At 41.5% G+C, this 25556-nt stretch overlaps 2 protein-coding genes across 2 annotated transcripts in view; one reads left to right on the forward strand and one right to left on the reverse strand.

The window, feature by feature from the left end:
- Positions 1 to 25519, forward strand: IL5RA (interleukin 5 receptor subunit alpha). Its single transcript, XM_075286303.1, has 11 exons — positions 1 to 143; positions 10670 to 10730; positions 16904 to 17058; positions 17994 to 18114; positions 18357 to 18489; positions 21909 to 22096; positions 22256 to 22386; positions 23381 to 23540; positions 23879 to 23963; positions 24324 to 24402; positions 24934 to 25519. The coding sequence occupies exons 2-11, from the start codon at positions 10673 to 10675 to the stop codon at positions 25102 to 25104; spliced, it is 1281 nt and encodes a 426-aa protein (XP_075142404.1). The 5' UTR covers positions 1 to 143; positions 10670 to 10672; the 3' UTR covers positions 25105 to 25519.
- Positions 1 to 25556, reverse strand: part of LRRN1 (leucine rich repeat neuronal 1) — a 317960-nt gene that overhangs the window by 128323 nt on the left and 164081 nt on the right. The window lies entirely within an intron of this gene.

The following is a 25556-nucleotide window of genomic DNA, read 5'->3' on the forward strand; positions in this document are numbered from 1 at the left end:
TTTGGATTTTAGAGCTTCAGATGAGCAAACATGAAACAGTGCAAGTGAAACGAATGATGTGTCCTAATGGAGGGGCCGGGTCTCCCCCCATGATGAAAGCCTCAGCCCCAGATCAGAGTGACCAGTAGTGTCCGCTGGACAAGGTAAGGAAAGGAGATGAGGATTGTGGGATCTGGAACCGGATGGAAGTTTTATACTCCAGTTACTGTCAGAGCTGCAGTCAGTCTCTGTGTATGCCTGCTGTTTGATTCCTGGGTCTGCCTGCAGAAGTGTTGATGCAGCTTTGGCTGTGACTAGAGTAGACATTAATATATGCAGATGTGAACTGTATGTCGGGGCTTTTTCTAAGTCAAATTTTTCTTTTTGGGATATTTTAGTATTTTAGGTAATGACTAGGGGCTCTGACCTGGGGAGGGGGCACCCCATAAAGAAGGGGAGGGGATGCTCTAAGAGGACAGGATTAATGATGGTAGCTATATGTTATATATGACAGTATTATATGTACAGTATGTTGCAGCATTATGTGAGTATTGTATGCTACTGTTATGTAGATATTGTAATGTAATATTATGTGGGTTGTGCTTTATATAGATATTGTATGGCAGTGTTATGTAGATGTTGCATGGCAGTAGTATGTAGATGTTGTATGGCAGTAGTATGTAGATGTTGTATGGCAGTAGTATGTAGATGTTGCATGGCAGTAGTATGTAGATGTTGTATGGCAGTAGTATGTAGATGTTGCATGGCAGTAGTATGTAGATGTTGTATGGCAATAGTATGTAGATGTTGCATGGCAGTAGTATGTAGATGTTGCATGGCAGTAGTATGTAGATGTTGCATGGCAGTAGTATGTAGATGTTGCATGGCAGTAGTATGTAGATGTTGCATGGCAGTAGTATGTAGATGTTGCATGGCAGTAGTATGTAGATGTTGCATGGCAGTAGTATGTAGATGTTGCATGGCAGTAGTATGTAGATGTTGCATGGCAGTAGTATGTAGATGTTGCATGGCAGTAGTATGTAGATGTTGCATGGCAGTAGTATGTAGATGTTGCATGGCAGTAGTATGTAGATGTTGCATGGCAGTAGTATGTAGATGTTGCATGGCAGTAGTATGTAGATGTTGCATGGCAGTAGTATGTAGATGTTGCATGGCAGTAGTATGTAGATGTTGCATGGCAGTAGTATGTAGATGTTGCATGGCAGTAGTATGTAGATGTTGCATGGCAGTAGTATGTAGATGTTGCATGGCAGTAGTATGTAGATGTTGCATGGCAGTAGTATGTAGATGTTGCATGGCAGTAGTATGTAGATGTTGCATGGCAGTAGTATGTAGATGTTGCATGGCAGTAGTATGTAGATGTTGCATGGCAGTAGTATGTAGATGTTGCATGGCAGTAGTATGTAGATGTTGCATGGCAGTAGTATGTAGATGTTGCATGGCAGTAGTATGTAGATGTTGCATGGCAGTAGTATGTAGATGTTGCATGGCAGTAGTATGTAGATGTTGCATGGCAGTAGTATGTAGATGTTGCATGGCAGTAGTATGTAGATGTTGCATGGCAGTAGTATGTAGATGTTGCATGGCAGTAGTATGTAGATGTTGCATGGCAGTAGTTTGTAGATGTTGCATGGCAGTAGTATATAGTTGTTGTATGGCAGTAGTTTGTAGATGTTGCATGCAGTAGTATGTAGATGTTGCATGGCAGTAGTATGTAGATGTTGCATGGCAGTAGTATGTAGATGTTGCATGGCAGTAGTATGTAGATGTTGCATGGCAGTAGTATATAGCTGTTGTATGGCAGTAGTTTGTAGATGTTGCATGCAGTAGTATGTAGATGTTGCATGGCAGTAGTATGTAGATGTTGCATGGCAGTAGTATGTAGATGTTGCATGGCAGTAGTTTGTAGATGTTGCATGGCAGTAGTATATAGTTGTTGTATGGCAGTAGTTTGTAGATGTTGCATGCAGTAGTATGTAGATGTTGCATGGCAGTAGTATGTAGATGTTGCATGCAGTAGTATGTAGATGTTGCATGCAGTAGTATGTAGATGTTGCATGCAGTAGTATGTAGATGTTGCATGCAGTAGTATGTAGATGTTGCATGCAGTAGTATGTAGATGTTGCATGGCAGTAGTATGTAGATGTTGCATGCAGTAGTATGTAGATGTTGCATGGCAGTAGTATGTAGATGTTGCATGGCAGTAGTATGTAGATGTTGCATGGCAGTAGTATGTAGATGTTGCATGGCAGTAGTATGTAGATGTTGCATGGCAGTAGTATGTAGATGTTGCATGGCAGTAGTATGTAGATGTTGCATGGCAGTAGTATGTAGATGTTGCATGGCAGTAGTATATAGCTGTTGTATGGCAGTAGTTTGTAGATGTTGCATGGCAGTAGTATATAGTTGTTGTATGGCAGTAGTTTGTAGATGTTGCATGGCAGTAGTATGTAGATGTTGCATGGCAGTAGTATGTAGATGTTGCATGGCAGTAGTATATAGCTGTTGTATGGCAGTAGTTTGTAGATGTTGCATGGCAGTAGTATATAGTTGTTGTATGGCAGTAGTTTGTAGATGTTGCATGCAGTAGTATGTAGATGTTGCATGGCAGTAGTATGTAGATGTTGCATGCAGTAGTATGTAGATGTTGCATGGCAGTAGTATGTAGATGTTGCATGCAGTAGTATGTAGATGTTGCATGCAGTAGTATGTAGATGTTGCATGCAGTAGTATGTAGATGTTGCATGGCAGTAGTATGTAGATGTTGCATGCAGTAGTATGTAGATGTTGCATGGCAGTAGTATGTAGATGTTGCATGGCAGTAGTATGTAGATGTTGCATGGCAGTAGTATGTAGATGTTGCATGGCAGTAGTATGTAGATGTTGCATGGCAGTAGTATGTAGATGTATGGTGGTATGATGTAGACATTGTATAGTTGCATTATTTAGTTACTTTGTTATTGACTTGTATGGTAATATTAGTCATGGTGACATAGTGACAAGTCCTATGGTGGTATTTTTGTGTTATTCTGACTCGCTTGTTCTGACCTCATTCACATGTTATTGTCCCTACTTCAGTTTCCCAATGTACATCGATTAAGTTGTTGATTTGGTTCCTGGACAAGTTGCCTGACAACCGCTGCGAGAGCTTTATTGGCAGATACATTGGTTGTCAGTAAGAGGACGGAAGTTTCTTTGACAGATGTTTCTATGTCATTTAGAGGAAAAGAGATCTGGAATTGATCCATCAGATTGGAGCAGAACATCTGGAGTAGATTGCGGTCAATAACTGCAGAAGCCATCTGGGCTGAGCGGATATTATATTGTGTTATATTATGGGCCACGCATCCATATCACCAGTGTATTGTGGTGTTGTTTAGTTACAGTTTGGTAGTGTTATCCAGGTCACCGTATGGTGGTATTATCTAGTTACAGTATGGTGGTGTTATCCAGGTCACTATATAGTGGTATTTAGTTACAGTATGGTGGTGTTATCGGGGTCACTGTATGGTGGTATTATATAGTTACAGTATGGTGGTGTTATCCAGGTCACTGTATGGTGGTATTATCTAGTTACAGTATGGTGGTATTATCCAGGTCAATATATGGTGGTATTATCTAGTTACAGTATGGTGGTGTTATCCAGGTCACTATATAGTGGTATTTAGTTACAGTATGGTGGTGTTATCGGGGTCACTGTATGGTGGTATTATCTAGTTACAGTATGGTGGTGTTATAGAGGTCACTGTATGGTGGTATTATCTAGTTACAGTATGGTGGTGTTATAGAGGTCACTGTATGGTGGTATTATCTAGTTACAGTATGATGGTGTTATCCAGGTCACTGTATGGTGGTATTATCTAGTTACAGTATGGTGGTATTATCCAGGTCAATATATGGTGGTATTATCTAGTTACAGTATGGTGGTGTTATCCAGGTCACTGTATGGTGGTATTTAGTTACAGTATGGTGGTGTTATCTGGGTCAATGTATTGTGGTATTATCTAGTTACAGTATGGTGGTGTTATCCAGGTCACTATATAGTGGTATTTAGTTACAGTATGGTGGTGTTATCCAGGTCACTATATAGTGGTATTTAGTTACAGTATGGTGGTGTTATCTGGGTCAATGTATTGTGGTATTATCTAGTTACAGTATGGTGGTGTTATCTAGTTACAGTATGGTAGTGTTATCCAGGTCACTGTATGGTGGTATTATCTAGTTACAGTATGGTGGTGTTATCTAGTTACAGTATGGTGGTGTTATCCAGGTCACTGTATGGTGGTATTATCTAGTTACAGTATGGTGGTATTATCCAGGTCACTATATAGTGGTATTTAGTTACAGTATGGTGGTGTTATCTGGGTCAATGTATTGTGGTATTATCTAGTTACAGTATGGTAGTGTTATCCAGGTCACTGTATGGTGGTATTATCTAGTTACAGTATGGTGGTGTTATCTAGTTACAGTATGGTGGTGTTATCCAGGTCACTGTATGGTGGTATTATCTAGTTACAGTATGGTGGTGTTATCTAGTTACAGTATGGTGGTGTTATCGGGGTCACTGTATGGTGGTATTTAGTTACAGTATGGTGGTGTTATCGGGGTCACTATATGGTGGTATTATATAGTTACAGTATGGTGGTATTATCGGGGTCACTATATGGTGGTATTATATAGTTACAGTATGGTGGTGTTATCGAGGTCACTATATGGTGGTATTATTTAGTTGCAGTATGATGGTGTTATCCAGGTCACTGTATGGTGGTATTATTTAGTTGCAGTATGGTGGTATTATCCAGGTCACTGTATGGTGGTATTATATAGTTACAGTATGATGGTGTTATCTAGTTACAGTATGGTGGTATTATCGGGGTCACTATATGGTGGTATTATTTAGTTGCAGTATGGTGGTATTATCCAGGTCACTATATGGTGGTATTATTTAGTTGCAGTATGGTGGTGTTATCGAGGTCACTATATGGTGGTATTATTTAGTTACAGTATGGTGGTATTATCCAGGTCACTGTATGGTGGTATTATATAGTTACAGTATGATGGTGTTATCTAGTTACAGTATGGTGGTATTATCGGGGTCACTATATGGTGGTATTATTTAGTTGCAGTATGGTGGTATTATCCAGGTCACTATATGGTGGTATTATTTAGTTACAGTATAGTGGTATTATCCAGGTCACTGTATGGTGGTATTATATAGTTACAGTATGGTGGTATTATCCAGGTCACTATATGGTGGTATTATATAGTTACAGTATGGTGGTATTATCCAGGTCACTGTATGGTGGTATTATATAGTTACAGTATGGTGGTATTATCGGGGTCACTATATGGTGGTATTATTTAGTTACAGTATGATGGTGTGATCAGGGTCATTATTTCGGAAGTAGTATTTAGTCCTATGTCCTGTATTTTCTTAGATCACATGACTTTCGGGGAGTGTCCTCTGACCACCAGGATTGGGCTGAGTGTAAATGTCACTATGAGCGCTGTTCACATTTGTCATTGTGTTGCGGTATTACAATAGGTGATCAGTGATTGTAGGTTTATTCTTCATACGCTTTGCTGACACTGACCGGATGTTGTCGCCATCGCTCAGGACCGAGAGAGTCACAATTCTAATTCTGAAGTTGGGGTGTATCCAGGTTCACCAGTGTGCGGATATCTGTGAGTACGTGTCTATATACGCGCTCTCTGGCACAGACTCGCCGCTACACGTGCCCCAGTCTGGGTTACTGGAAATTTAAAGGGGTCTCCTGGGAACTCCGAGTCACAACACAGACAGACTGAGCCCTGGGAAGGAGCAAGGAAGGGGGAGAGAAGCCAGAACAGCCTACAGATGCCACCCAGCTTTCCTATCCTCCTGACAGGCAAACCTGTATATCCTACATTGTTACATATTTGGGGAGGGGAGTTGGGAAAGCTGGGTGACCACTCCAGTCTAATCTTTCCCAGATGAAAAAATTATAAGGAAACAGAATTGTTAACAATTTTTACGGCTGGCGAGTTCGCCATTGGCAGCCATCTTGGTATCTGTATCTAGGAGACTTATCCCGCCGGCTGATGATCTCACGGCGGCCGCCCCCAGGGCTCTCATCTTTCTCTTGAATTTTTATTATATTTTTTTGGAATCCTCCAGATTTACATCCATGGAGTAGATAAATCACTCTGGAACAAAATCCACCCAAATGTTGAGCCGGCTCTGACCCCAGCCGAGTATATTGGGGCTGAGATGAGGTTATTAGGACACAGAGTACGGTATATACCGCCCAATACTGAGACCTCCAGACACGACGCGCCAGCGCCTTATAGGCCAAGACAAAGTGTCTAAAGAGTATTCCGATGTATCCGTGGTGGTCTGACTGCTGTACCCCAATACTCACTACACCCCCTACTATATATATATTGGGGCCGGCATGTCACCAGAGTAAAACTGGGCAATTTGGGTAGGGGGTGACCAGAGGGACGGGGGTACTGGGGGGTTATTCTTATCTCTCTGCATCTGATAATATCTGGATTTGGAAAGTTCTCAGGATTAAAATAACTTCTTTTCTTGCAAATCTATTCACCCCTTCCTGAATGTGCCTGCAGCGGCTGCCAGTACGGGGTCAGGAGGGATTTGGGAGAATTAACCCTTTCCTGCACATGAGCTGACACCAGAAATGATATTCATTACATAGGACATAGGGAGGTTTATATATATACTATACAGTCATGGCCAAAAGTTTTGAGAATGATACAAATAGTAATTGTTACAAAGTCTACTGCTTCAGTTTTCCTAATGGCAATTTGCATATACTCCAAAATGTTATACAGAGTGATCAGCTTAACAGCAATTTCTTGCAAAGTCAATATTTGCCTAGAAAATGAACTTTATCCCCCAAAACACATTTCAACATCATTGCAGCCCTGCCTTAAAAGGACCAGCTAACATCGTTTCAGTGATTGCTCCAGTAACACAGGTGTGGATGTTGATGAGGACAGGGCTGGAGATCAATCTGTCATGATTAAGTAAGAATGACACCACTGGATGCTGTAAAAGGAGGCTGGTGCTTGGCATCATTGTTTCTCTTCTGTTAACCATGGTTATCTCTAAAGAAACACATGCAGTCATCATTGCTTTGCACAAAAATGGCCGAACAGGGAAGAGTATCACAGCTAGAAAGATTGCACCTCAGTCAGCAATCTATCGCATCATCAAGAACTTCAAGGAGAGAGGTTCCATTGTTGGCAAAAAGGCTCCAGGGCGCCCAAGAAAGACTAGCAAGCACCAGGACCGTCTCTTAAAAGTGTTTCAGCTGCGGGATCGGGCTACCAGCAGTGCAGAGCTTGCTCAGGAATGGCAGCTGGCAGGTGTGAGTGCATCTGCACGCACTGTGAGGCGGAGACTCTTGGAGCAAGGCCTGGTCTCAAGGAGGGCAGCGAAGAAGCCACTTCTCTCCAGAAAACACATCAGGGACAGACTGATATTCTGCAGAAGGTCCAGGGAGTGACTGCTGAGGACTGGGGGAAAGTCATTTTCTCTGATGAATCCCCTTTTCGATTGTTTGGGACATCCAGCTTATTGGGAGAAGAGGAGGTGAGCGCTACCACCAGTCTTGTCTCATGCCAACTGTAAAGCATCCTGAAACCATTCATGTGTGGGGTGGCTTCTCCGCCAAGGGAATCGGCTCTCTCACAGTCTGACCTAAAAACACAGCCATGAATAAAGAATGGGACCAGAATGTCCTCCAAGAGCAACTTCTCCCAACCGGCCAAGAGCAGTTTGGCCATCAACAATGCCTTCTCCACCATGATGGAGCACCTTGCCATAAAGCAAAGGGGAGAACTAAATGGCTCAGGGAACAAAACAGAGAGATTTTGGGTCCATGGCCTGGAAACTCCCCAGATCTTAATCCCATTGAGAACTTGTGGTCAATCATCAAGAGACGGGGGGAGAAACAAAAACCTACAAATTCTGACAAAATGCAAGCATTGATTGTGCAAGAATGGACGGCTATCAGTCAGGATTTGGTCCAGAAGGTGATTGAGAGCTGCCAGGGAGAATTGCAGAGGTCCTGAAGAAGAAGAAGAGTCAACACTGCAAATATTGCAACGCTGCAGTAACTCCTTCTAACTGTCACTATAAGCTTTTATTACTCAGAATAGGATTGCAATTCTATTTCTGTATGTGATAAAAACATCTGACAAACACACAGAAACCAGAGGGAGCAGATCATGTGACAAGAGGAGATTTGTGGCATTCTCTAAACTATTGGCCATGACTGTATATAATACATGATGGGAATTCTGGGCGAACAGTGGCTTCAAATCAGTCTTTAATTTTACAGGAATTATCATTAATACTTATTTGGGGTCCTATAATCTGGAGATTCCTAGATCTCAGGACAGGACTATATTGTGGGGTACAGAAGAACGATAGAAGGCGCGGCTGATGATGGGTCAGAATAAGATCTGGGGATTTGGAGTTATTTCTTGCATGGATGCTGTGACCGGTCAGTGACTACTCCGCTGCCTCGGGGTCATGTGTGACGCAGACCTTTCCTTCACCCCTCATATTGAATCACTCGCACGTTCATGTCACCTCCACCTCAAAAACATCTCCAGAATACGCCCTTTCCTCACCAGAGATACACTAAAGACACTTATTGTCTCTCTGATTCATTCTCGCCTTGACTACTGTAACTCCTTACTAATCCGTCTTCCCCTTGCTAAACTCTCCCCTCTACAATCTATTCTGAATGCAGCGGCCAGGCTCATCTATCAGGCTAGACGCTACAGCGAGGCCTCCGGTCTGTGCCGGTCACTACAGCGAGGCCTCCGGTCTGTGCCGGTCACTACAGCGAGGCCTCCGGTCTGTGCCGGTCACTACAGCGAGGCCTCCGGTCTGTGCCGGTCACTACAGCGAGGCCTCCGGTCTGTGCCGGTCACTACAGCGAGGCCTCGGGTTTGTGCCAGTCGTTACATTGGCTGCCTATTCATTATAGAATACAATATAAAGTTCTCCCCCTCCTCCACAAGGCTCTCCATAATGCCGCACCTCCCTACATTTCTTCCCTCATCTCTGTCTACCGCCCAACCCGTGTTCTCCGCTCACTCAATGACCTAACACTTCCATCCTCTATTATCAGAACCTCCCACGCTCGTATACAAGACTTCTCCCGAGCTGCACCACTTCTCTGGAATGCTCTACCCCGGACAATCAGATTAACTCCCAATTTCTACAGTTTCAAAGGCAAACTAAAGACGCATCTTATCAGACCGGCCGATCACATGTCCTAATGTAAACCCTTCCGTACTGTCATTAGAATCCCCAAAATCTAACCCTCCTCTGTCCCCGCCCCCACATTACCCCACATGATATGAGGCCATCTCAGGATAACTTTATAGGTCCAAGCTCCATCCACATGTTACAGGACACGACTGGTGACGGCTCATAAAGTCTTATGTCTGTGTAATGACAGTCACCTCTATTATGAAAGTGTCTGACCCCTATATAAGCAATACCGCCCCTGCTACCTCTTGTGTCACCCCCTCTACCTCATATATTGTAAGCTCTTGTGAGCAGGGCCCTCAGTCCCATTGTGTGAAATGACTTTCTTTGTAATGTATCTTTCTCTCTGTATTTTTTTTTTTTTTAAATGTGGATTGTGAGCCCCACATAGAGCTCACAATATACATTTTTTTCCCCCCCTATCATTATGTCTTTTTTGGAATATGGGATGGAAATCCATGCAAACACGGGGAGAACATACAAACTCCTTGTAGATGGATTTTTGCCCTTGGTGGGTTTTGAACACCAGGACTCCAGCGCTGCAAGGCTGCAGTGCTAACCACTGAGCCACCGTGTGGCCCCTTTCTCTCTGTATTTGAACTCTACAAATTGTACAGCGCTGCGGAATATGTTGGCGCTATAGAAATAAAATTTATTATTATTATTACTACTCCATATACACAAGCTGTGCTGTCCTGATAGTCAGGGGTCAGCATGGGCGCTCTGACCGGTCAGTGACTGTATATGTATCTGTAAGTACACCAGTCTGCGATTATAAAGCTGTTTGATTATTTTCATCTAATTTCCATGTATTTTGGTGCAGAAAACAAATAAAACATTGATAAATCTCGCAGACTTCAGGATTGGCCACAAAATGCAACATTGTCTTCAAATTTATCAAATTTCACAAGTCTGCAAAAAACTAATTTCCAAGCTGTTTTGATTCTTCCACGTAATCTTTGTTTTTTGTTGCGCTGAATCCGAACACGACCTCCATTCTGTCCTAGGACGTCGCATTTCCTGACAATTTAGGCAATAACACTAAATAAGTGGAAATAGTCGTAGAAAATGAATGAATGTTTTATTACAATTTTTTCATGAAAATTCTCTTTTGAACTGAAGCGAGCTCAAACCAGCTTTGAGGAATGTTTTCTTCTTTTTCAGACCTGTGGTGTTTCTCTGTATACGTGTCTGGATATATCTGTCAGTATTTGTATATATGACATGGCGGCTCGGGCAGATATCACTGACAGGAGTTTCACTTCCCTAAAGCAGAGACAGATAATCTAAGCAGGGCGTTCTCCTGATAGACTATATATACCGTATACATGTGTCAGATTGTGTCATGATGAGAGTTCTGTGTCTTCTCCTCCGCAGGCCATGTCTGGGGCAGCCACTCTTCTTCTCCTCTTGTTATGTGCTCAGGTGTTTGCATATGGTAAGTGCTAGAACTCGCTGTATACATTGTGTATAGCTATGGATATAGGGGGTATACAGTATATGATGTATTATATGGGTCATATCAGTATATAACTGCACTTATTGGGTGTTCTCTATACAACATCAGTATTATTTATCTCATTACCTGTGGAGAGAAAGATGAGAGAGAATAATAAGAAAAATCACTTCAGACAAAAAATAACAGAATAATAAAGAAATAAAATAGCAGCATAATAATAGTATAATATAGTGATAATAGAGCAGTATTATAATATAATAGTATTATATAGTGATAATAGAGCGGTATTATAATATAATAGTATTATATAGTGATAATAGAGCGGTATTATAATATAATAATGGAATAATAGATTGGTATTATAATATAATAGTATTATATAGTGATAATAGAGCGAAATTATAATATAATAATGTAATAATAGAATGTGTATTATAATATAATAGTATTATATAGTGACAATAGAGCGGAATCATAATATAATAGTAATATATAGTAATAATAGAGCGGTATTATAATACAATGGTGTAAAATATTAATAATAGGGCGGTATTATAACATAATAGTGTAATATAGTAATAATAGAGCGGTATTATAATAGTGTAATATAGTAATAATAGAGCGGTATTATAATATGATAGTTAATATAGTAATAATAGAGCGGTATTATAATATAATGGTGTAATATAGTGATAATAGAGTGGTATTATAATATAATAGTAATAATAGAGCAGTATTATAATACAATGGTGTAAAATATTAATAATAGGGCGGTATTATAACATAATAGTGTAATATAGTAATAATAGAGCAGTATTATAATATAATAGTATAATAAAGTAATAATAGAGCGGTATTATAACATAATAGTGTAATATAGTAATAATAGAGCGGTATTATTATATAATAGTATAAAAAAAAGTAATAATAGAGCAGTATTATAACATAATAGTGTAATATAGTAATAATAGAGCGGTATTATAATATAATAGTATAATAAAGTAATAATAGAGCGGTATTTTAATATAATAGTGTAATATAGTAATAATAGAGCGATATTATAATATGATAGTTAATATGGTATAAATAGAGCGGTATTTTAACATAATAGTGTAATATAGTAATACTAGAGCGGTATTATAATATAATAGTATTATATAGTGATAATAGAGCAATATTATAATATAATAGTGTAATATAGTAATAATAGAGCGGTATTATAATATAGTGTAATACAGTTATAATAGAGCGGTATTATAATACAATAGTGTAAAATATTATTAATAGGGCGGTATTATAACATAATAGTGTAATATAGTAATAATAGAGCGGTATTATAATATAATAGTGTTATATAGTAATAATAGAGCGGTATTATAATATAATAGTATAATATAGTGATAATAGAGCGGTATTATAATATAGTGTAATACAGTAATAATAGAGCGGTATTATAATACAATGGTGTAAAATATTAATAATAGGGCGGTATTATAACATAATAGTGTAATATAGTAATAATAGAGCGGTATTATAATATGATAGTTAATACAGTATAAATAGAGCGGTATTATAATATGATAGTTAATATAGTGATAAAAGAGCAGTATTTTAATATAATAGTGTAATATAGTAATATTAGAGCGGTAATATAATATAATAGTGTAATATAGTAACAATGGAGCGGTATTATAATATGATAGTTAATATAGTAATAATAGAGCGGTATTTTAATATAATAGTGTAATATAGTAATACTAGAGCGGTATTTTAATATAATAGTATAATAAAGTAATAATAGAGCGGCATTATAATATAATAGTGTAATATAGTAATAATAGAGCGGTATTTTAATATAATAGTGTAATATAGTAATAATAGAGCGGAATTTTAATATAATGTAATATAGTAATAATAGAGCGGTATTATAATATAATAGTGCAATATAGTAATAATAGAGTGGTATTTTAATATAATAGTGTAATATAGTAATAATAGAGCGGAATTTTAATATAATAGTGTAATATAGTAATAATAGAGCGGTATTATAATATAATAGTATAATAAAGTAATAATAGAGCGGTATTATAACATAATAGTGTAATATAGTAATAATAGAGCGGTATTATAGTATAATAGTGTAATACAGTAATAATAGAGCGGTATTATATTTATTAGTGTAATACAGTAATAGAGCAGTATTATAAAATAATAGTATAATATAGTAATAAAAGAGAAATATAATAGTATAATATATTAATAGAGCGGTATTATAATATAATAGTATAATATAGTAATAATAGAGCCGTATTATAATAGTGTAATCTAGTAATAATAGAGCGGTATTATAATATAATAGTGTATTATAGTAATAATAGAGCGGTATTATAATAGTGTAATAATTGGTCAGATTTATGATATAATAATATAATAGTGACCATATAATATAACCATATCATAATAATAATAGAAGCATTATAAATATTATAGTATAATACATTAATATTAGAGCGGTATTATGTTATGAACATTCTAATAAAGTAATAATGGAGTAATATTATAGTCAAATATATTAATAAAAGCATGGTATTATGGTAGAATGGTATAACAATATAGTAGAAACAGAGTGGTATTATATAACCATAGTATAATAAAGTAATAAAGTGGTATTATAATATCATAATAATGTAATAATAGAGCAGCATTATAATATGATGATATGAAAATATAATATATTAGTATAATAATATCATAGTGGAATCAAGTAATAGAACGGTATTATAGTAAATAAAAGTTGTAACTATATTCTAAAATACTATATATATACTATACGTAATAACAGTATTAATGTTTCTATCTATTATTACCATTTCACTATCTAATATTTATTAGATAGTATCTAGTATATGGGGTATTATATTATTACACATAGTAGTATATGGAGTATTATATTATTACACATAGTAGTATATTAGTATATGGGGTATTATATTATTACACATAGTAGTATATTAGTATATGGGGTATTATATTATTACACATAGTAGTATATGGAGTATTATATTATTACACATAGTAGTATATTAGTATATGGGGTTGTCATGGAGCAAAGGTATACGTCTTCCTCTGGATGGTCTTTTGAATCAACACGGACGCAAGAGGTCGGGAGACAACAGCAATTTATTGTAATCCACAAAGTTAGTAGCCGGCGGCAGTCACATCAGGTTCGAAAGGTGGGTGGCTGGATGAAGGGTGTCTGGCAGACTGTGGTAGTTTTCCGCTCCTCTGCAAACAACCTCTTCCACTGCGGCTTGATGGTCAGGCCCTCATCTGCAAGGGAAGCAGCTTGCTCCACTGTGGCTGGGTTCCGTTCCAGCACCCACTCACGGATCTCAGCGGGGCACTGGGAAAAGAACTGTTCCTTAAGTATGACTTGGAGGATCTTATCGACTGTGACAGCCCCCTCTCCTTCTAGCCAGCGCTTGCATGCTTGCTTCAACTTGTGGGCGAACATGTGGAAGGAGCTTCCCCCATTGTAAGACAAAGAGCGGAACTGAACTCGGTAGGTCTCTGGAGTGACTGCATAATACTTCTGCACCGCTCTTTTAATGGCCTCATAGTCCCGCTGATCACTAGGGTCCATGGCTCTGAGAGCTTCCGCAGCCCCATCTCGTAGGTGCCCCACCAGATACCGGACCCAATCCTTCTCTGGGACTTCCATCAGGCGGCACTGGTGTTCGAAGTCCTGAAAATATCCATCAACATCCCCAGCCGCTTCCTCAAAGGTCTTGAAGTGTTTATGGGAGACATATGGTGGTTCTCTCACTGTTGGGCTGGGGGTCGACGTTTGATTATAATTCCGCGTAGTTATCTCAGCCATTCGCATTTCATGCGCCATTCTTTCCTTTTCATGCGCCATTCTCTGTTCCTCCTTCTCCGTTTCCTGAGCCCTCTGTAATGCTCTACTCCTTTGCTCTGCAGTTGCTCCTAGCCCCAGCACTGCCAATTCCTCCTCATACAAAACAACCCATCTGCTCTTTTGGGTCTGTACCTGCCACTCCCGTATCTCTCCAGTCTCCTGGGGGCAGCCCTCCTCATGGTCGCTTTGCAGGGTCATCTCCTCCAGTGCCTCGATCAGTTGATCTTTCGTTCTTCCCTGGTAACTCAGGTTTAGTTCCCGGGCCCTTACTTGTAGACTTGCCATAGTCCAGTTCCTGTATTCTGAGGTTGTGGCTCCATTAATCGCTGAGCTGCTGTAGTCCATCTCGCTGTCCGCTGTTGATCCCACCGCTGCCAACCAGTTGTCACGGAACAAAGGTATACGTCTTCCTCCGGATGGTCTTTTGAATCAACACGGACGCAAGAGGTCGGGAGACAACAGCAATTTATTGTAATCCACAAAGTTAGTAGCCGGCGGCGGTCACATCAACCGTAATAACAATAAGTCCACAGAAGTCACAATCCAATGATAACTTTGGCTCCTTGGTCCTGTAACTAAATTCTGGCTCTCTGCAGAGCTGTGCACAGGCCGGCTAACACATACTAACTGCTAGCTATATACTATATACTAAGACTGTTACACCTATATCTGTGGGTGGGAAGGGCTGAGTCACAGATCCTTCCCCCCTCACCTATACCAAGGAGAGCAGACTCCCTGTCTACTATGGACAATGCACCATCCAACATCTTCTTGGAGACACCGATCAGATTATCTCCACCCATTGTCCTCACTGGTCCTCACTAGTTAGAGGGATTTGCATACAATGTGCTAACACACTAGACCCTAATCAGCCAACTACACATTGATGTATATAACAGGTTAGAGAATACATTCCACATGAAATATATATTACACATTGCCTATAGTATAGACTCTAACCATCCCGTGACAGGGGTATTATATTATTATACGTAGTAGTATATGGGATATTATATTATTACACATAGTAGTATATTAGTATATGGGATATTATATTATTACACATAGTAGTATATTAGTATATGGGGTATTATATTATTACACATAGTAGTATATGGGGTATTATATTATTACACATATTATATTAGTATATGGGATATTATATTATTACACATAGTAGTATATTAGTATATGGGGTATTATATTATTATACGTAGTAGTATATTAGTATATGGGATATTATATTATTACACATAGTAGTATATTAGTATATGGGATATTATATTATTACACATAGTAGTATATTAGTATATGGGATATTATATTATTACACATAGTAGTATATTAGTATATGGGGTATTATATTATTACACATAGTAGTATATGGGGTATTATATTATTACACATATTATATTAGTATATGGGATATTATATTATTACACATAGTAGTATATTAGTATATGGGGTATTATATTATTATACGTAGTAGTATATTAGTATATGGGATATTATATTATTACACATAGTAGTATATTAGTATATGGGATATTATATTATTACACATAGTAGTATATTAGTATATGGGGTATTATATTATTACACATAGTAGTATATTAGTATATGGGGTATTATATTATTACACATATTATATTAGTATATGGGATATTATATTATTACACATAGTAGTATATTAGTATATGGGGTATTATATTATTACACATATTATATTAGTATATGGGATATTATATTATTATACGTAGTAGTATATTAGTATATGGGATATTATATTATTACACATAGTAGTATATTAGTATATAGGACTTTGGTCACACTTATATAAAAATGGATCAAACCACTTGCAGAAGGCACAGTCACCTCTGGTCACATCCACTGCCTCACTGGGAGACCCAATAATTTGGCAGGACTAAAATGGGCCCGGCTCATCCTACATTTAACACTTCTCTGTAGACTCCACATACACACACATGACACCAGGTCCCCTCTGCATAGTCCGGCTCCACCACAGAGCCCATGTGGCCCCAGTGACCTCAGACCTCGCCTGCCCACCATACCAGTCATATTGCCTAACACATTGGAATAAAGACACATCCAGTTAGTGAGAACGTCTCCGCTGTAACACGAGCCTGTATGACTTATGGATTACTTCATAATAAGATCACATAAAGAAGTCTGAAACATATTGTGCAGAGAATATCTATGTTCTAATTTACAGACTGGATTGAACCACCAACAGATCTGAACGTCACTGTAATCGCATTTGGTAAAATTTTATTAACATGGAAACCTATCAGCTCCCCCCAGAATAAAAGTGTAACCTACCATGTGAAGATCCAGAGTCCGGAATTAAAGGACGACTTGAACTTCAAGGTGAGAATCGTACCGACTGTACATATATATTATATACAGTATATACCCAGGTTATACCGACTGTACATATATATTATATACAGTATATACCCAGGTTATACCGGCTGTACATATAGAATTATATACAGTATATACCCAGGTTATACCGGCTGTACATATATAATTATATACAGTATATACCCAGGTTATTCCGGCTGTACATATAGAATTATATACAGTATATACCCAGGTTATACCGGCTGTACATATAGAATTATATACAGTATATACCCAGGTTATACCGGCTGTACATATATAATTATATACAGTATATACCCAGGTTATACCGGCTGTACGTATAGAATTATATACAGTATATACCCAGGTTATACCGGCTGTACATATATAATTATATACAGTATATACCCAGGTTATACCGGCTGTACATATATAATTATATACAGTATATACCCAGGTTATACCGGCTGTACGTATAGAATTATATACAGTATATACCCAGGTTATACCGGCTGTACATATATAATTATATACAGTGTATACCCAGGTTATACCAGCTGTACGTATAGAATTATATACAATATATACCCAGGTTATACCGGCTGTACGTATATAATTATATACAGTATATACCCAGGTTATACCGGCTGTACATATAGAATTATATACAATATATACCCAGGTTATACCGGCTGTACGTATAGAATTATATACAATATATACCCAGGTTATACCAGCTGTACGTATAGAATTATATACAATATATACCCAGGTTATACCGGCTGTACGTATAGAATTATATACAATATATACCCAGGTTATACCGGCTGTACGTATATAATTATATACAGTATATACCCAGGTTATACCAGGACATATATATGGATAGCTTATTATATATAGTATGTTACATTGTATCGCTGCCTCTTGTCTTGTAGATACATAATAACTTCTTCACACGATATTTGGCTTTGCACAGCGGTCTCTCCGTCCATGTTGCTACAGTGTTGGATAATAAATGGAGCACTTGGGTGAATGAAAGTCTTCCCCCATTTTCAGGTGAGCCTGTACCTTTCGGATGGCGTCACTGTTATGGCTGCTGTATCTGGACGCCTCTAGAGCCGCCTTCTGTTCCCGGGCGCTGATTCTTTTGCAGGATTTCATTACTGGCCAAGTGAAAACAGCAAAAAGCACAACCAGTGAAGATCTATGTAGATTATCTGGTGTTACACAGACCCCAGCAGCACAGAGTGTTTGCAGTAATCTGTCACCCCCTCATGTATCTGACATTTGCCTTTTAGGAACTAATGAAACATCGGCCAAGAATTTATCATGTTGGATAGAGCTAGAGACATCAGGAGAATGTATTGTCCGATGTAGCTGGGCCCCCGGGGACAAGGCTCCGGCAGACACACAGTATCACCTGTTTTACAGGTATGGAGCGGTCCTGTCATCAATGCACTCTGCTTACTTATTCAAAGTGCCAAACACAGCCCCCCCCCATAACAGTGCCAGCCCCAGTGTCCCCCCATAACAGTGCCAGCCACAGTGTCCCCCCATAACAGTGCCAGCCCCAGTGTCCTCCCCATAACAGTGCCAAACACAGTGTCCCCCCCATAACAGTGCCAGCCACAGTGTCCCCCCATAACAGTGCCAGCCACAGTGTCCCCCCCATAACAGTGCCAAACACAGTCCCCCTATAGCAGTGCCAGCCACAGTGTCCCCCCATAACAGTGCCAGCCACAGTGTCCCCCATAACAGTGCCAGCCCCAGTGTCCCCCCCATAACAGTGCCAGCCACAGTGTCCCCCCATAACAGTGCCAGCCACAGTGTCCCCCCATAACAGTGCCAGCCACAGTGTCCCCCCCATAACAGTGCCAGCCACAGTGTCCCCCCCATAACAGTGCCAGCCACAGTGTCCCCCCCATAACAGTGCCAGCCACAGTGTCCCCCCATAACAGTGCCAGCCACAGTGTCCCCCCATAACAGTGCCAAACACAGTCCCCCTATAGCAGTGCCAGCCACAGTGTCCCCCCATAACAGTGCCAGCCACAGTGTCCCCCCCATAACAGTGCCAGCCACAGTGTCCCCCCATAACAGTGCCAGCCACAGTGTCCCCCCCATAACAGTGCCAAACAGTCCCCCTATAGCAGTGCCAGCCACAGTGTCCCCCCATAACAGTGCCAGCCACAGTGTCCCCCCATAACAGTGCCAGCCACAGTGTCCCCCCATAACAGTGCCAGCCACAGTGTCCCCCCATAACAGTGCCAGCCACAGTGTCCCCCCATAACAGTGCCAGCCTCAGTGTCCCCCCCATAACAGTGCCAAACACAGTCCCCCTATAGCAGTGCCAGCCACAGTGTCCCCCCATAACAGTGCCAGCCACAGTGTCCCCCCATAACAGTGCCAACCACAGTGTCCCCCCCATAACAGTGCCAGCCACAGTGTCCCCCCATAACAGTGCCAACCACAGTGTCCCCCCCCATAACAGTGCCAGCCACAGTGTCCCCCCATAACAGTGCCAGCCACAGTGTCCCCCCCATAACAGTGCCAGCCACAGTGTCCCCCCATAACAGTGCCAAACACAGTCCCGCCATAACAGTGCCAGCCACAGTGTCCCCCCCATAACAGTGCCAGCCACAGTGTCCCCCCCATAACAGTGCCAGCCACAGTGTCCCCCCCATAACAGTGCCAAACACAGTCCCCCTATAACAGTGCCAGCCACAGTGTCCCCCCATAACAGTGCCAGCCACAGTGTCCCCCCATAACAGTGCCAAACACAGTCCCCCTATAGCAGTGCCAGCCACAGTGTCCCCCCATAACAGTGCCAGCCACAGTGTCCCCCCCATAACAGTGCCAGCCACAGTGTCCCCCCATAACAGTGCCAGCCACAGTGTCCCCCCCATAACAGTGCCAAACAGTCCCCCTATAGCAGTGCCAGCCACAGTGTCCCCCCATAACAGTGCCAGCCACAGTGTCCCCCCATAACAGTGCCAGCCACAGTGTCCCCCCCATAACAGTGCCAAACACAGTCCCCCTATAGCAGTGCCAGCCACAGTGTCCCCCCATAACAGTGCCAACCACAGTGTCCCCCCCATAACAGTGCCAAACACAGTCCCCCTATAGCAGTGCCAGCCACAGTGTCCCCCCATAACAGTGCCAGCCACAGTGTCCCCCCATAACAGTGCCAGCCACAGTGTCCCCCCCATAACAGTGCCAGCCACAGTGTCCCCCCATAACAGTGCCAGCCACAGTGTCCCCCCATAACAGTGCCAAACACAGTCCCCCCATAACAGTGCCAGCCACAGTGTCCCCCCCATAACAGTGCCAGCCACAGTGTCCCCCCCATAACAGTGCCAAACACAGTCCCCCTATAGCAGTGCCAGCCACAGTGTCCCCCCATAACAGTGCCAACCACAGTGTCCCCCCCATAACAGTGCCAAACACAGTCCCCCTATAGCAGTGCCAGCCACAGTGTCCCCCCATAACAGTGCCAGCCACAGTGTCCCCCCATAACAGTGCCAGCCACAGTGTCCCCCCATAACAGTGCCAACCACAGTGTCCCCCCCCATAACAGTGCCAGCCACAGTGTCCCCCCATAACAGTGCCAGCCACAGTGTCCCCCCCATAACAGTGCCAGCCACAGTGTCCCCCCATAACAGTGCCAGCCACAGTGTCCCCCCATAACAGTGCCAAACACAGTCCCCCCATAACAGTGCCAGCCACAGTGTCCCCCCCATAACAGTGCCAGCCACAGTGTCCCCCCCATAACAGTGCCAGCCACAGTGTCCCCCCCATAACAGTGCCAAACACAGTCCCCCTATAACAGTGCCAGCCACAGTGTCCCCCCATAACAGTGCCAGCCACAGTGTCCCCCCATAACAGTGCCAAACACAGTCCCCCTATAGCAGTGCCAGCCACAGTGTCCCCCCATAACAGTGCCAGCCACAGTGTCCCCCCCATAACAGTGCCAGCCACAGTGTCCCCCCATAACAGTGCCAGCCACAGTGTCCCCCCCATAACAGTGCCAAACAGTCCCCCTATAGCAGTGCCAGCCACAGTGTCCCCCCATAACAGTGCCAGCCACAGTGTCCCCCCATAACAGTGCCAGCCACAGTGTCCCCCCCATAACAGTGCCAAACACAGTCCCCCTATAGCAGTGCCAGCCACAGTGTCCCCCCATAACAGTGCCAACCACAGTGTCCCCCCCATAACAGTGCCAAACACAGTCCCCCTATAGCAGTGCCAGCCACAGTGTCCCCCCATAACAGTGCCAGCCACAGTGTCCCCCCATAACAGTGCCAGCCACAGTGTCCCCCCATAACAGTGCCAGCCACAGTGTCCCCCCCATAACAGTGCCAGCCACAGTGTCCCCCCATAACAGTGCCAAACACAGTCCCCCCATAACAGTGCCAGCCACAGTGTCCCCCCCATAACAGTGCCAGCCACAGTGTCCCCCCCCATAACAGTGCCAGCCACAGTGTCCCCCCCATAACAGTGCCAAACACAGTCCCCCTATAACAGTGCCAGCCACAGCCCCCCCCCATAACAGTGCCAGCCACAGTGCCCCCCCATAACAGTGCCAGCCACAGTGCCCCCCCATAACAGTGCCAGCCACAGTGCCCCCATAACAGTGCCAGCCACAGTGCCCCCATAGCATTGCTGTAGTTTTGCTTGCACATGCTCACACAGATACTTCCAGGAGGTCTCCTGTTTTTTTCGGGAGTCTTCTAGACATTTGTGCAGAGTAGTCAGATATGACACGAGGGCTTCCAGATTTGATGGGCACATGTCTACCCTTGTCTATGGCCAGTTCTCCTCCATTACTGTGCCTGGTGTTTGGACTCTTGCAGGTACGGTGAAGTGATCGAGAGCTGCCAAAACTACGTGACAGAAGCAGAGGGGCGCAGGTGGAGCTGCCACGTCCTCTCCAGGAACATCTATGCAGATGACCCTAAACCGCTGCTGGTACATATCAATGGGACAAGCAAGAGCGCAAAGATCAAAGCGATGGAGGAGCAATTCTTATCAATAAACATAGGTGAGGAGCTAATGCAAGAAACTGCAGGGGGGCGGGGGGGAGAGGACAGAAAACCGAACCCCAACATGTAACTGCAGATATTGTCCTAATACGTGTCAGCCATCAGATCCCTCCAGGTGACGATATAACACGTGGCATATTATCCAAAATCTATTCTAGATGAGATCCCAACTGTCCAGAACCTGACACTGGAGGGGAACGACCTAAAGTGGATAAAACCTGTATACACCCTATCTGAGTACTGCTTCAAATACAACCTCCATATCTGGTCAAAGGGCAGGAACGAAAATGTAAAGTATTACAAACTACAAATAATTCCAATATTGTGAGGGCGGGCATTATATTACATAGGGGGCAGTATTATAGTAGTTATATTCTTGTACATAGGAGTAGTATTATAGTAGTTATATTCTTGTACATAAGAGGTAGTATTATAGTAGTTATATCCCTGTACATAGGAGTAGTATTATAGTAGTTATATTCTTGTACATAGGAGTAGTATTATAGTAGTTATATTCTTGTACATAAGAGGTAGTATTATAGTAGTTATATTCTTGTACATAGGAGTAGTATTATAGTAGTTATATTCTTGTACATAGGAGGTAGTATTATAGTAGTTATATTCTTGTACATAGGAGCAGTATTATAGTAGTTATATTCTTGTACATAGGAGTAGTATTATAGTAGTTATATTCTTGTACATAGGAGTAGTATTATAGTAGTTATATTCTTGTACATAGGAGTAGTATTATAGTAGTTATATTCTTGTACATAGGAGTAGTATTATAGTAGTTATATTCTTGTACATAGGAGCAGTATTATAGTAGTTATATTCTTGTACATAGGAGTAGTATTATAGTAGTTATATTCTTGTACATAGGAGCAGTATTATAGTAGTTATATTCTTGTACATAGGAGTAGTATTATAGTAGTTATATTCTTGTACATAGGAGTAGTATTATAGTAGTTATATTCTTGTACATAGGAGCAGTATTATAGTAGTTATATTCTTGTACATAGGAGGTAGTATTATAGTAGTTATATTCTTGTACATAGGAGGTAGTATTATAGTAGTTATATTCTTGTATATAGGAGCAGTATTATAGTAGTTATATTCTTGTACATAGGGAGTAGTATTATAGTAGTTATATTCTTGTACATAGGAGCAGTAATATAGTAGTTATATTCTTGTACATAGGAGGTAGTATTATATTAGTTATATTCTTGTACATAGGAGCAGTATTATATTAGTTATATTCTTGTGCTTTGTGTGTTGTTTGGCAGATTACAGTTTCACATCCCAGCTACAGTATTTCTGTCCTGAAGAATCCGTCTTACAGACACTTCATCCGTGTGAGAGCAGTTGGACAACTTCCATGTTGGGATAGAGAGGTTTACAGTTCATGGTCAGATATTATTCTTATTGGAGAAGATAAGATGTCAGGTAATGCAATGATATTAGAAGGATATGACGTAGCATCATCTTGAGGTTTATGTGAATATCTTTGCTGTCATCAAATGGTCCCTTCTAAGTAATTTGATAGTTCACAATTAAGGCATGTATAATAATATAGAGATGATATATGGGACTGTAGAGTAATACAGAAGTGATATAGAGTTGATATATTGCAGTGCATAGTAATATATGGCAGTGTATAGTAATATACAGGTGATATATGGCGGTGTATAGTAATATACAGGTGATATATGGCAGTATACAGTAATATACAGGTGATACATGGCAGTATATAGTTACATATCAGTGTCTCGGCCTCTCTCTAGATACAGACTGGAGTCGCGTTCTTGGGGTTATCCTGTTCATTTGTCTTCTTGTAGTTTTCATCGTTCTGTTCGTCCTTTGCATTAGGTAAGTGCAGAGCTATAAGTTCAGTCTCCTGTCCCCCAATGTGACCCCTGTAATGTGGCGCTGACCAGTTATAATATTGCTGTATTATTATATTGGGGCACAGGAACCATTGGGGCTCCCTGGTAGTGACTGCCACCTCGGCACCCCTATAGCTACGCCACCAGTATGTATACCGCCACACTCCATAGCACCATGGTATACACTATATGCACCCCTGGTTATGTATACCACCACGCTCCATACCACCAGGGTATATACTATATGCACCCCTGGTTATGTATACCGCCACGCTCCATACCACCACGGTATACACTATATACCTTCTGTATCATTCTCAGTAATATCTTGTCCTTTTTGCAGGTTTTGGGGACATTTATTTCCTCACATTCCAAGACCCAAGGACGACCTAAAGGAATGTTTCCAGAATATTCAGAGCCAGGTATCATCCTGTGTAATGTGATCATTTACTGTATGTGTAAGCCTGTGCACCATTCAGGAGTCCAAATGATCAGTGGAACAGCAACATTAAAGGGGTTGTCTGGTCAAAATAAGTATGGCTCCTAAAGATGGATGATCCACACTCCGCATCCCCATCAATGAGCTAATACACTGAGGACAGAGCAGGACGCAGACAGCGCCGTTCTATGTGTAGTGGCAAAACTGAGGTATTGCAGCTAAAGTCCCATTTATATGAATGAGGGTTAATCTGCAGTACCTGTTCTGGCCACTATAGAGAGAACAGCGCTGTCTGCTGCCTTCTCCATTCTCTGTGTGTCAGTGATAGTTGATCGATGGGGTTCCAGGTGTCAGACCCCACTGATCTGATATTAGTGACCAATTATTTTACGTATCAATTAGCTGACCAGCATGCAGTATTAATGTCCACCCATAGGGGCGCTGCTGGGCGGTCACTTGCTGATTGTGACTCCCTCATTGGTCTGAAGGTTTATCATTGACCGGTGTCTTCCAGGCCCTGACCCGCTGTAACTCCTGGGACAATGAAGAAGTGATCAGTTATATAGAGGAGCTGATAGAGTCAGAGAAGTACAAGACGTCTTCAGATTATGGACACATCGCAGACCATTCCTCCAGCAGGTCGGGTCACCCCCATCCTGGACCAGGCCGCACCCTGCCAGCCTAAAATAATCAGGGACTCTTACTGGCTGATGGTACATGAGTGCCGGGACCTGGAGAGGGATGACTCTGGCATCAGAGTGGCGCCCCCAGTGGTGATCTGGCCATGACAGGAAGACGCTCATTCTATAAAACTTCTTCTACACTGGGAATCTTTAACTTCCGGAACATGAATGATAAAAGACGTGAAAGTCGCAGCAAAAATGGGGATGTGATCCCAGGTCTGAGCCTGTTTGCTTTTATTATGTGGTTGTGATGTATATTTTTGTAGAGAATTTTTGCATTTTGTATTTTTTTTGTAATTTTCATCTGCTTTGGTACTCTGAGGACAGGCGCGAGGTCAGAGGGAGGACAGGCGCGAGGTCAGAGGGAGGACAGGCGCGAGGTCAGAGGGAGGACAGGCGCGAGGTCAGAGGGAGGACAGGCGCGAGGTCAGAGGGAGGACAGGCGCGAGGTCAG

Source organism: Leptodactylus fuscus, chromosome 9 (assembly GCF_031893055.1).
Source record: "Leptodactylus fuscus isolate aLepFus1 chromosome 9, aLepFus1.hap2, whole genome shotgun sequence".
Classification (NCBI taxonomy): domain Eukaryota; kingdom Metazoa; phylum Chordata; class Amphibia; order Anura; family Leptodactylidae; genus Leptodactylus; species Leptodactylus fuscus.